The sequence below is a fragment of the Amia ocellicauda genome, chromosome 20 (genome assembly GCF_036373705.1).
Source record: "Amia ocellicauda isolate fAmiCal2 chromosome 20, fAmiCal2.hap1, whole genome shotgun sequence".
Classification (NCBI taxonomy): Eukaryota; Metazoa; Chordata; class Actinopteri; order Amiiformes; family Amiidae; genus Amia; species Amia ocellicauda.
In genome coordinates, this window is record NC_089869.1 from 17015443 (window position 1) to 17029821 (window position 14379).

Sequence of the window (14379 nt, forward strand, 5' to 3'; positions counted from 1 at the left end):
ATTATGACGCACATCCTCTTATATGACTCAGATTTATTTATGCAAAGTAACATCTTCTGTTGTAAAAGTGGTTAAAACAACAATGCAATGGTGCCAGGTCTGTGGAGGCACACAAACCAAACAGTGAATTCCCATCCACAGTATGAGTTGTTTATCTCAGAGGGAGGACATGAAAGACGTGCTCAGTGGACTGGGGGGTTGGATTACCTCTTTTCTGTACAGCGACCAGAGGAATATCAGATGTTACTCTGCCAAACTGTTTAGCCAGCTAGACAAAAACACAATATCATATTAAGCTGGTTGATGGAAATTGGATTTTCCAAAACATTGTGAAATGAGGCTACAGCTGCATTATTTACGGGGAAATGTAAATACATACATATCTTTTCCAAATTAATTTAAGCATAAAGAGAAGCAAGACATACTGTTGTTTACAATACTGGCCTGACCGATTTAATTTCTGAAATACATTTTAAAAGCCATATTAAAAAAACAAGCATAAAGACAGATTTCAGATGATCCAGTTTTTAATAAATACAGCATTTGTACTGATGCAATTATCTTAAATACTAACTGGCATACTTCAATTATTCAACACAAGCAGATTCACAGGGTACACTTGATTTAATCATAAAAGGAGGAAGCTAAATAATTTGAATCTAGTCCCTGCATAGTTAAAAGTACAACATATATACAAATATAAAGTTTAAACTAGAAATGAAACGCTTGTCTTTAATTGGCTCAGTTGTCTAAGAAAAGGTGTCCATTTTCTAAACGGAACAGTTACTGTAATTAAGTAAAGGGGATATGGAGTCATTATTTTAGCAGCAGTACAGGCCAATCAAAGACAGTTGTTACACAGTAATAAATTATTTCCAAATATTTTTCCATAGAATTCTTTCATCTTTAAAGCTTTCGATTCCTGTTCTCCAGTCAAAAGACACCGATGCATTATCCAGAGATCTGCAGGTATCCCATCCTTGTCTTGTTTCACCGAACTCCATGAGTACATGTCCTCAGAAAGTTCATTCTTCAGCTACAGGCGTGTTGAGGAAAGTGCAGTCTAGCCCTTCTGGACTAAACATGCTGCTTCACGGACAGTATGAGAGGGATTGTTTATTGGTGTGTATGTTTTTACAATCCAGTGATTGTGAAGGCTTGGACAAGGAATTAAATATGTTTGTAATACAGTCCAACAACTTGGTTCTTCGGTCATCGTTGACTCTATAAAACAACCTGGAGGGACAAAAATACAACTGGCATGAAAACCTCACAGTGTATCAACAATAATAAAGTAGGGCTGCTACATTCAAAGACAAAACTCAACATTGAAGACAATACCAAGAACAGGGAGGAAATTGGAAAGTGCTGAAAAGAAGAAATGGAATGAGCTTTTAAAGTGTCTGAAAGCCATGCATAGTAGAGAGAAAAACATGACAAATAGGCAGATCTTTCGAAATTACTCTATTGAAAGGCACAGTATGGCAAGGCCTCCCCCAAAGTCCATGAATCTGAGCAGATCCAAAATGGAAAAAAAGTGTTGGGAAAACAGAAAAGGGAATTTGAAACTTTTCAGTCAGGTTGAAGTAATTCTGCAAGTATAAATAACACACCTATCTGTGTGGCAGTGGCATTTTTAACCATGTAATGAAGCCTGGACTTCGGAGAGCCTGGTGCAGCTGGGGGTGCCCATCTTCTGTGCCCTTTGGTACAGATCACTGTCTCCAAAATACCGAGCCCTGTACAGCAAACCTTCCTCTAGAAGACAAGAACAGCCATTTTTAAAAGATGCTCAAAGGGCATCTATTTGCATGAAGTGATCATTTTTTATTTTTGTCTATGTATAACGTATGCATATTTATATATATATACAAAAAATCTAGGAGTTCTTTCATATTACCTTACCTTAATGAGGAATCATGTCGAAATTCTTACAAATACTGAAATATTACTTTAACAATATATTTACACTCACAACTTGAACTTTTTCCCCTTATCATAAGGTCTCCCAATCATTCAGAAACTCTAAAGCATTGTGCCGAGAGAAATGGCAGATTTTCGAAGCTGCTTTATTTTGAACTTACTCTGTTGTTTTTCTTTCCAACAGTTGTTCCTAAGGTTGGCAATATAATCATCTTCTACACTTCGCTCTACATTTTTCAGGTTCATTCCAGTGTACTCCTCTGTAAAGTGTTCTCCCACATAGTAAGGCACATTCAGAGTCTCCGTTAGCCTTCTGTGAGTGTGGCCCACTGACCTACATTTTGAAAAGCAAAGTTAGACATTTACTCTATAGGCACCATCTGTTGATACAGTTCATGGATATCCACTTCAACCATCACATCTGCATACCAGGCGGATCACCGGAGACCGTTGAAATAATATAATGCTACGAGTTCTGCTCTGATGCAAAGTTAGTTAAATATATTGTAAGAGACTATAAAAGCTAGAATGAAGAGTGCACTTACATGGATATTGAAATGACAAACAAATTAGAAATGATTAAATCATTAAAATGCATAAAAGAAAGACTTTAGTGTTAAATTATTTTCTGCAACTAAAGAGGATCTTGATAACTCTTGCAAGTCTGCAGCATTGCAGTTTCTCTACAAACGTGAGGGCAGATTGTAAGTGAAAAGGTGCTAATTTAGCAGATTAGATTAAATATTGATTAACTGATTTCTTAAGGTGGTTGGATACAATAATTTATGAAATTATTTACACAGGGTTAGTTAACTAAATTGCATCATCTGGACTCCAATTGTTTGTAATTTAAAGCAGATAAGATCAATCAATATGTCCTGAAGCCAAACAGTGAGTCAATACCTCCCTCTCTTTATCATGTCATTAATCCATGAACCACAAAAAAACTAAAAAGAAAACTTTCACAGAATGGTCACTTTTTATTTCATGAATAAAACAGAAAGGGGATATTCATGTGCATGCTGTTTTTTAAATTGATGCAGAAAGTCAACGATGTTTGGTAAAACTGACTAATCGCTGGGTAAGTGATTAGCTAGTTGGGAAATGTGCATTTATGTCATACTGGTAATTTTGCAATGTGTGGTTACAATTACTCAAAGAGTGTATGAAAGGCAGGAGTCCACTATTTCAAATCATCTATCTGTGAAAGAGAGGCCAGTGGATTAAGTGTTTGAATTGATCAGTCACTGGACAGTTCTCCAGGGATTGCGGAGACCCAATTCCTACATTTTAAACCAATGAATGGACTGGATTTAATGTGTTATTTTTTTTTATTTATACAGGGTGGGGGGAATGTTTTTAGATTTTTGTTGATTTTAAATCTCTATATATTGTAGCTGAAAAGATCTGCTGTATAATTTCCCCTGGATGATCTTGATTACGTAACTGTGGTTCAGATCCATTTCACTAGTGCATTAATTTGAGGCTTTAGACTGACAACCAGGCTGTAAGATCACTCAAATTCAGCTCTAAATATGGCCTTATTTAGATTTCATTAGAAGCCCTTCCAAAAACCAGACAGAAGACACACTCACGCTCTGTGGCTGAGGCTGTACGGAGGATTGGACACCATCATCTGACTCAAGGCTGAAACTATGATGAGGATCAAGATGGGCATCAACTGGACAAACAGGGCCAGACCCCCCTGTACAAAACACACAAGCTTCTGACGTTGCACATATGGATTGATTGTACTGACATGACATCACACATTATCATCGTGTAATGATTTATTGATAACTAAAATCAAACTGAAGTGTAAAACAGGCTCAAACTGGAGAAATCTTCATGTTAAGTAAGTACTACAAGCGATATAAACTGCCTCATATATAAGTTAGAGTAATTCAGAATACCCAGATGAAAAAAGGACTAGATTTGAGCTTTGTAATTGTGCACAACGACATTATCACAAACTACATTGAAGTAGTATCAATTCACAGAAGCTCTAGGAGTTCACTAAGACAATACTGGATGAGTGGGCTTCGCTTATAAAATGAAAATCAATGACAACACTATTGCAAACAAAGTCTGGTATGGTATGCATGTAGTTTCATCTCAGGAATAAAAAAAACAAAAGGAAAATCTTCGGATATAAACATTGCAACACCAACGGACTACAGAATATAAGCACAGTCTATAAATTAAACATCATAGTTTGTTTTACCAGTGGAAAGTCACGTAACCGTCTTCACAGAGAAAATCAAAACTCTTACTCACGTCCCCCTGTTGTTCTCTCCTCTCTGGTCTCTGATACGTGTAGCGCATTCGTCCATTACTATAGACATGAACATTACCTTTTAATGAACAAAAAGAACAGATGAAACTTCAGATGAAAGATACTGTACATAACACTGTACATAACCAAAACCAAAAACATGAATGTATCTTCGGTGTATTGGTGGATCTTGGTACACCACCAATTCTGAATCACTACTCCAGAATGACATGGGGTTTCACTAAAAAAATGTTTAACATTGTCTAATGAGATTTTACCTTTAGGATATTATCTGATTTCTTAAAAACAAAAAAGTATACTATCTGGACAATTAGGCTAGATTTCTAAATATTATTGAAGTGTTAGGTTAATTAATTGCCAGATCTGTTTGAAATGAAAATTTGGTTGATGAAGAAAAGCAGGATAACAAAAGGGAAAGTCTGAAATTAGAAAAGGTGACCAAGCTAGGTTTAAACTAGGGATACAGATACATTTATGAATGATTGTATAGTTGCATTTATGTTGTTTATACATTAAATCAGGATAATGAAGCTATATTTTACATTAAAAGGAAATTATGTGTTAAATGAGGTTAAGGTTGGAGCCCCCAGGAAACTTAGGCTTTAGTTAAGGACAGGGCTGCTATTCTACTGACTTGATGTAATTGTGTGTAGATTTGTATAGGTCTATTCAAATCTTGGCGTTGGCTGGGTTAAATGGGCCATAGAATCCTACTGATGCCATACTTTGGATATAAGGAAAAGTCTCTCCTTTCTGTGCTGGAATTCAGTCTGACTTTTCAGCACACATTCTTAATATTAGTCTAATTAATTGCATAAGGCAGAAGGTACTCGAATGTGCCACAGCACACTGGTTGGGAAATAAAAATGGTGTAAATGTCCATCCCTCATGGGAGAGAGACTCACTTGATGGGAAGCCGCCCCCAAAGAACATGTTGAAGAGGTCCTCGGGGGAGATGTCTGCCTCGAAGCCGCGGTGGAAGTCCGTATGCGAATGGCCGTGTCGCGAAGGGTGCGCCTTCTCCTCCCCAAATTGGTCGTACTGTTTCCGTTTGTCAGCATTACTGAGCACCGCATAAGCATTCCCAATAGCTAAAACCAAGAACATGACAATAGTATTATTATTATTATTATTATTATTATTATTATCATCATCATCATCATCATCTATTTCTTAGCAGACGCCCTTATCCAGGGCAACTATAAAGACAAGGCTGGAGAAAAAAATGGGATGAGATTGTACAGACAGGAGGACCTTTAGGATTAGAAAGCCTTTATTCCGTCTGTAGCCAAAATATGGAAAAATCCTTCTTGTCAGCAGTAATAATTAATCAATCTTAAAACAAGTAAAACTATCTGACTTGTAGAACATAAATAATGGCAAGCTTTTTTCAGGATTACAAACTTATTTATATTTTACAAATGTTCAAAAGAAATACAGTAAACAATATATTCCTACAAATGCAACATTGTTAATGATATTTCAGTCCCTTCCTATTTCTTACCATTTTAAGCAGATGTCCCTTGATGCAAACACCGAGAAACAACCCAATACTGACATCTACAGACGAATGAGTTGAAAGCAGCAAAAGCACAGTAACAAGGTGCTTACCTTTAAAAGCCTCAGTTGCACCTGGAGCGTGGTTTTTATCTGGATGGAACTTCAGGGCTAGTTTTCTATATGCCTTTTTCAAGTCATCTTCTGTAGCATCTCTATTGACTCCCAGAATTTCATAATAGTCCTTACACTGTTTTATTCTGGGAACAGCACAAAATAACCAAATAAATTAAAACAAACAAACAAAAAAACAACAACACAATGCTAAGAAATCTAAGACGTAGGCATTAGAAAGCAAGTCTCAAAGTGATACCTATAAGTAGCAATAATCTACACTCACCTAAAGGATTATTAGGAACACCATACTAATACTGTGTTTGACCCCCTTTCGCCTTCAGAACTGCCTTAATTCTACGTGGCATTGATTCAACAAGGTGCTGAAAGCATTGTTTAGAAATGTTGGCCCATATTGATAGGATAGCATCTTGCAGTTGATGGAGATTTGTGGGATGCACATCCAGGGCACGAAGCTCCCGTTCCACCACATCCCAAAGATGCTCTATTGGGTTGAGATCTGGTGACTGTGGGGGCCAGTTTAGTACAGTGAACTCATTGTCATGTTCAAGAAACCAATTTGAAATGATTCGACCTTTGTGACATGGTGCATTATCCTGCTGGAAGTAGCCATCAGAGGATGGGTACATGGTGGTCATAAAGGGATGGACATGGTCAGAAACAATGCTCAGGTAGGCCGTGGCATTTAAACGATGCCCAATTGGCACTAAGGGGCCTAAAGTGTGCCAAGAAAACATCCCCCACACCATTACACCACCACCACCAGCCTGCACAGTGGAAACAAGGCATGATGGATCCATGTTCTCATTCTGTTTACGCCAAATTCTGACTCTACCATCTGAATGTCTCAACAGAAATCGAGACTCATCAGACCAGGCAACATTTTTCCAGTCTTCAACTGTCCAATTTTGGTGAGCTTGTGCAAATTGTAGCCTCTTTTTCCTATTTGTAGTGGAGATGAGTGGTACCCGGTGGGGTCTTCTGCTGTTGTAGCCCATCCGCCTCAAGGTTGTACGTGTTGTGGCTTCACAAATGCTTTGCTGCATACCTCGGTTGTAACGAGTGGTTATTTCAGTCAAAGTTGCTCTTCTATCAGCTTGAATCAGTCGGCCCATTCTCCTCTGACCTCTAGCATCAACAAGGCATTTTCGCCCACAGGACTGCCGCATACTGGATGTTTTTCCCTTTTCACACCATTCTTTGTAAACCCTAGAAATGGTTGTGCGTGAAAATCCCAGTAACTGAGCAGATTGTGAAATACTCAGACCGGCCCGTCTGGCACCAACAACCATGCCACGCTCAAAATTGCTTAAATCACCTTTCTTTCCCATTCAGACATTCAGTTTGGAGTTCAGGAGATTGTCTTGACCAGGACCACACCCCTAAATGCATTGAAGCAACTGCCATGTGATTGGTTAATTAGAAAATTGCATTAATGAGAAATTGAACAGGTGTTCCTAATAATCCTTTAGGTGAGTGTATTTCCACCTCCTAATGTAGGATATCTTAAGTTGTCCCGGAAAAAAAAAGTGGAGGCTAATGAGTTATACATAATTGATGGAGAAAATGGGAAACAAAATGAATGGCAAATAAATACCTTTTGACGGCATCTAGCTGATCTGGCGTGTATGGTTTGCTGGTCTCTGTGGTTTTCTCCCCGGCCGTGGAGCACCCCCCCTCCCCTGCTCTCCGGCGGTGTGCTCCTTTACACTCACTGGGGCCCGACTGCTGGGGCTGGCTGGACGGCTTCCCATTCTGTGTGATTGACTCTATCAAGGCTGCAACAAAAGAGCATCCCTGTGTCATTGTGCTGTGGCAATGCACTTGATTCAGTTCAGCCTGGGCCATGCCATGGGAAAATCAACTTTTTCATTTTATTTTGTAATGTACAATGTGCACTGCAGTTAAATGCCAATTCAGAACTTTGCAGTTCAGCTATTAGCATAAACATTTGTATTTAAAATCACAAGAAATGTGGAAAATAAGTACTTCACCTGTGTGTAATCCCCATGACTCCAGATCAGATTTCTACCAATTCTCATGCTTTCAAATCAAACTCTCCTGTTTGTGATCTTCTCTGGCTTTTAAGTATTATTACTGTTTGTGTGTTTCTAATGTATAAATGCGTCTGCCAGATAATAGTACAACAGACAGTAATATTCATAGTCCATCAATCCAAGTCGTATGGAACATCATTTCACAAGTAGTATAATGATCAACACTTTACAGTCGTTAGTACTATAATAAGTAATATTTGCATTTATATTTAATTTAATTCAATTGCAAATGCAAAATTTCAACAACACAGTCATTTACATGTAAATGTACATGGTCTATGAAGCAGACTGACTCTATGTCCTCTCTCTCTGTGACACACACAGTTTTCCCTCTGTGCATGTCTCAGTACCTTAACTCCAGAATGGTTTTAGTGATGTAGAACATCTAGAACAATGACTATGACATACAGAGAAAATATAAGCAGACATATAAGCAAACCAATTTAATAATAGACATTTTATATTGATATTTCTGCTATTTTATAAGCAGCATTATGTAAAGTCAGTTTACAAAAAAATAAAATAAATACTACCATTCATTAAAAACAATCCTTGGATTCTTGGATTTCTTAAACAGTACTTATACACAAAATGTAAAAAAAATGTTACATGTGTTTAATATTATCAAACCACCCCATCAAACATTGAAAAACAAGTAGCCATATATCAGTTTGCCAAGTGAATGATTAGTAAGTATAAATGATTGTATAAAACCATATTGGAATGGTTGCAGTTTTAAAAGTTAAAATATTTTTAGAACATCAACATGAAAACAACCACAAATATTTACTATTCACTCAAAAGATCCAACAAACAACCAAATCAAGTTAACAATTGTATGTTGCCCTGGATAATGATGTCTGCTAAAAAATATTATTAAAATAAATGACAAGTGTTACAAAGAGAGGCTTGACTGCAAATAAATGTCAGCTTTTAGTATGGTTTAATCCTACATAAAATGCACATATTAATATTTAGGCATACTGCACATACAAACTGATTTAATATGAAAAGTAGAAACACATTACTGACGAATGCTTCTTTTATTAACTATGGTCACGTATCTGCTTTTGCAACAATTATGTAAAACCGCTGAAATGACATTCCACAATAAAAATATATAGGCCTATATATTAAAATTAATAGTTAATAAACGACTGACTCCACCTTCAAATATCGTTATGCTTTCAGATGCTACAGCCATTTGAAAGTCACGTTTGAATCAGGTCTTCCCAACTTTTAATACTATAGGTATCGTATATCTTCCATTCGCTTCAATGTACCCCCAGCTAAAACGGTGAATTATCATATAAACTCGACAAACACACAGCATTAGAGCTTTTAAGTACTGCAGTACACATGGACACAATACGTCCTGAAGTTATCAAACCACTAGAACAACTGAAAGTACAGCTGTTTTCTAAGCTTTGGTGTAACTAAATGTAAACACAGCACCATTCAAAACAGCATCTAGGCCTTACTGATATTCACCTTTAAGAGTTAGTGCATTTCACAGCTTTGGGAAACCAAATATATAGAATCACCAGGACAGGATCAACAGGTTCACATGAATAGCACTGCTAAAATGTTAAAAATATAATGAAATAAATCAGTGAGATTAGATGTGTTTTTACTACAACAGTACAGGTTGTTCATGGGAACAGTAGTTCTAGGGCAGCCTGTGATTTCACGGTCCACAATCAAGCCAGTAATTAATAATAATAGTAATAAATATTATACTCTTAAATACAATAAACTACATACATTTAGGACTGCATACAAATAACTTTTCTATTTCAACGACACCACATCTGTTGTTCCTAAGTGCACGAAAAACTGCATTAAAACACCAACTACCAGAATCCCCTGCGGGGCATCCTCTATACGACCCTATTCGTGTGCATGCTGGGAAATGAAGTCCCGCCCAAAATAACGTTAACGTATTTATAATCAACAATCGCAAAGAAACTTAGAAACATATAATAAAATAAACTACTGTTATATCTTCGGATTTTATTATTCTAACGATAACAGGTAGGCAAATGAATCCAATAGGAATATCGGTGTTATACTTTTGCAGAACTACTTCTACCAAAAACAACTTCGGTCGCTGCTTTCCTCACACATGCGCAGTAGGGCGTCCCAGTTTCCGCAAGGCCCTCAATACTTCGAGCACGATTAGAGCTCCGGTAAGGGGTTTGAGTCTGTCAGCACTGGTTATTGCGTTTGTCGACATACCTTTCGCCCTGTCCGTTGGAAACAACTTCTCTGCCTTCTCCAGGAACCGTAGGGCCTTTTCTGTTTTGTTATCGCGGATGGCCGACGCAGCAATCTCAATGCAGCGCTCCGCTTCGTCCCTGTTTGATTCCATCGCGGAAATACCAAGCTCTCCGCCGGCGGGCGCGTCCAGATGACGTCAGAGCAAGTCATTGCACTTGGGTTCACTATTTAGACGTCAGGCTGATGCGTTCGAAAGGGCACAGCATTTCCTACATGTTGCTCCTGTAAATTAATATTTACTTAAGTAACTCAGCAGTATATAACTTTTATTGTACCTGCCTCCCAGGATATTACTCTACTTACTAATTCATATGGAGCACATAGGGGAAACATTTTAATACCCTCAATAATGTATTATCACTAAGCAATAATCGTTGTTAATCATGTTAGGACCCCTATGTCCATATCTGACTTTGCATAGTTCAAGAGCACATGTACTGCGCCGAGGTCCTATGCGCTTTTTGAGCTGTATGGTGACTGGAGTTGGTGACCAAGAAAACTCAAAAGACAGTAACAGTAAAGCATGGGTTAAAAGGAAAAACAAGAAGAAACTGAGAAGTCCTCTAGGGAATGAGCACTTGTCCTGGGAAGAGAGGCTGGCTGATGCTGTGACACCACTGTGGAGGCTTAAATATGAAGAGCAACTTCAGGTAAAATATGAGGAGCAGCAGAAAATCCTTCTTCAGCTATCTGCCCAGCTGGCACAGGGAGCTGACTCACTGGCTGGCGTGCCTTGGACCAGAGGTCAGCTGAGTTTCCCCCTGCTGCCCACCCAGCCCTCACCAGTGAAAGATGGCTACAGAAACAAATCCACCTTCTCTGTCAACAGAGGAGTGGATGGTAACCCCAAAACTGTTGGGTTCTATGTTGGCGCTGGAAGGGACAAGAATATTGTCTGTGTCCATGCAGACCATCTCCAGAATGTGCCAGAAAAACATAAACTAGTGGCAAGGATGTATGAAGAATTTATGCGGATTTCCCCATTAGAACCCTGCCTTTTGTTTCATGAGGGCGGTCACTGGCGGGAGGTGACTGTGAGGACCAATGCAGTGGGCGACACCATGGCAATTGTGTACTTCCAACCCCAGAGCCTGACCCCGGAGGAAATAAACTATCATAAAGCAGCTCTGGTGGACTTCTTCATCCAGGGCCCAGGGACGGCCTGTCAACTGGACTCTCTGTACTTCCAAGAGAGCGCCAGGACCCGCTGCAGTAACGAAGACTCCCCCTACCAGCTGCTCTTCGGTGAGGCCCACATCTACGAGGAGCTTCTTGGGCTGAGGCTCCGAATCTCCGCGGACGCCTTCTTTCAGGTGAACACTTCAGCAGCAGAGGTGCTGTACCGCACAGTGGGAGAGCTGAGTCGCGCTGACGGAGAGGGAACTCTGCTGGACGTGTGCTGTGGAACCGGCGCCATTGGCCTCTCTCTGTCAGGAAAGGTGCAGAAGGTCATTGGCATTGAAGTGATCGAGCAGGCTGTGCAGGATGCCGAGTTTAACGCCACTCTCAACGGAGTGCCCAACTGCGAGTTTCTGCCAGGCAAGGCGGAAGTGCTCCTGCCACAGCTAATGCCCTCGCTGAGCTCCGAACCGAATCTCATCGCTGTTGTGAACCCGTCCCGCGCCGGGCTGCACTACCTAGTCACCCGCACCCTCCGAAACTGTGCTGCCATCCACAGGCTGCTCTACATCTCCTGTAAGACGGAAGGGGAAGCCATGAGGAACTTCAGAGAGCTTTGCTGCCCCCCAGACCGGCAGAAGAAACTCAACGGGGATCCCTTCATCCCAACTCTAGCTGTGCCGGTAGACATGTTTCCACACACAGCTCACTGTGAACTGGTACTGGTCTTTGAGAGGTAGCACACTGAGAGATTGTCAGTGAACCAGAAGTGGGCGTGTTCTCCATAGACAGACTGAAGTGCAAGGAGGGCAGGAAGATCTTGTTTGAGACTCTGACTGCTCAGCATTAAAGGGATTTTATTCGTTTATATCTATTTTTTGTCAGTGTAACTAATTAATATATTGAAATTCATATAATACTTGTATGTATGTACACTCCTATTACAAGACATGTACATTGACTTTTGTTCTATTTTGTGTGTTCAATGCATATATTGTTTCATCAGTTTTAATCAATTCATCTTTTTTCAGTTGGAGAGCAATGATGATTTTCTGTTATTTAAATGTTTCTCTTGTTTATTACTAGGTCCATTGCTGACATCTTGTGTTTTAACATAGTATAACATGCATGAAATTATATCACTATAATACTCTTAAAACTGGTGGTAGTTCAAATTCATTTCATAAACATATTTTGGTTGATTATTATGATCCTTTTTAAACAAGGTCCTGAGTAACTGTGTTCATAATATAATGTATATATGCAATGTTCAATTCATAGCTTGCACATAATATGATTCCCTAAAAGCTGATGTATCCATCATTAATTCACCCATTAAGACAATAACAGTAAGATAAGAGAGCAATACATTGTGTCATATAGGACTAAAAACAGTGTTGTAGGGGACAGCCAGAATGCATCCATATTATTGAATAGTTAGTTATTGAAATTGTGGCTAAATACTTGTTATACATGAATCTTATTTACATATACTATATTGATGTCAAGATTTACTGCCTAGTCGGTTGCCCTAGAGAAGCCTAAATATACTAAACCTTAATATACTAAAATACTCTGTATACTACTGTATAGTAGTATACTATACTATATTATATTGTTCTGTAATATAATGTACTGTATTTTGCTGTTCTATACTAGACTGTAGTACACTGCAAATCCAATTATATTACTACGCACAAACCTAAGGCCATAATTTCTCAGGGAAATTCAATCTGCGAGGAGAGATATTCTGAACATCTCACCATTGTTTCAATGCCTTTTTTTTACTTTAGATTTTAACCAATTAAAAAATCACAATTATTGATCATAAGTTGTAAAAAAAAAAAGCACAAGCAGAGTCTAGCTGAGTCTCTCAGAGTCTATCTTGATCCTGCAAGAGAATAAGACTAATAATTTAAGTGATCCTGACAATGAACAAGACTGCATATTCTCACATTTGTCATTTGCAGACTAATACTAATAATATTAACCTTGTACAATCACAATAATGAACCTTATATATGCTAAAATGGATGAAATACTGTGATTGGGGATGTACAATAGATGGCGCTGGTGTACCAAGTTTTACTTCGTTGTATAACCATTTGTTTTGTTGACTGCGTTTACTTTTTATCTTACAATATCACAATTATTGTTTTCCATTATCATTCTGAAAGGAAATGTTTAAAATAGCATGATGCATGTTTACTAATAATCTGTTGTTACTTTTTTTGGCCTGGAAGAAAATAAATATAAAGGTACTATCTCACTGGCAGCACTGTATATTACAGTGGTAATTCTCAAGTATCATAATACATGACTTCTTACAGACACACACACACACACACACACACACATACAGCTCTGGACAAAAATTAACAGACCACTGCAAATTTTTCTTAAATCAGCATCTCTACATGTATGGCAGACATTCCATTCCATTCAAATTTGTATTTGGAATTTAGGAGAAATGTTGTCAGTAGTTTATAGAATAAAACTAAAATGTTAATTTTACCCAAACACATACCTATAAATAGTAAAACCAGAGAAACTGATAATTTTGCAGTGGTCTCATTTTTTTTCTCCAGAGCTGTATATATATATATACACTCACCTAAAGGATTATTAGGAACACCTGTTCAATTTCTCATTAATGCAATTATCTAACCAACCAATCACATGGCAGTTGCTTCAATGCATTTAGGGGTGTGGTCCTGGTCAAGACAATCTCCTGAACTCCAAACTGAATGTCTGAATGGGAAAGAAAGGTGATTTAAGCAATTTTGAGCATGGCATGGTTGTTGGTGCCAGACGGGCCGGTCTGAGTATTTCACAATCTGCTCAGTTACTGGGATTTTCACGCACAACCATTTCTAGGGTTTACAAAGAATGGTGTGAAAAAGGAAAAACATCCAGTATGCGGCAGTCCTGTGGGCGAAAATGCCTTGTTGATGCTAGAGGTCAGAGGAGAATGGGCCGACTGATTCAAGCTGACAGAAGAGCAACTTTGACTGAAATAACCACTCGTTACAACCGAGGTATGCAGCAAAGCATTTGTGAAGCCACAACACG

General features: G+C 38.6%; 2 protein-coding genes across 2 annotated transcripts; one reads left to right on the forward strand and one right to left on the reverse strand.

Annotated features, from left to right (window-relative positions):
• Positions 1 to 509: 509 nt before the first annotated feature.
• On the reverse strand, positions 510 to 10279 carry LOC136715735 (dnaJ homolog subfamily B member 12). The gene is made up of 9 exons (XM_066693107.1): positions 10147 to 10279; positions 7449 to 7629; positions 5831 to 5976; positions 5125 to 5310; positions 4201 to 4277; positions 3519 to 3628; positions 2085 to 2257; positions 1614 to 1758; positions 510 to 1236 (listed from the first exon to the last, which is right to left on the reverse strand). Exons 1-8 carry the CDS (start codon positions 10277 to 10279, stop codon positions 1637 to 1639), a joined length of 1128 nt encoding a protein of 375 aa, XP_066549204.1. The 3' UTR covers positions 510 to 1236; positions 1614 to 1636.
• A 101-nt stretch (positions 10280 to 10380) lies between these two features.
• trmt2b (tRNA methyltransferase 2B) lies at positions 10381 to 13828 on the forward strand. The gene has a single exon (XM_066693106.1). It carries the CDS (start codon positions 10572 to 10574, stop codon positions 12045 to 12047), a length of 1476 nt encoding a protein of 491 aa, XP_066549203.1. The 5' UTR covers positions 10381 to 10571; the 3' UTR covers positions 12048 to 13828.
• The last annotated feature ends 551 nt before the right edge of the window (positions 13829 to 14379 follow it).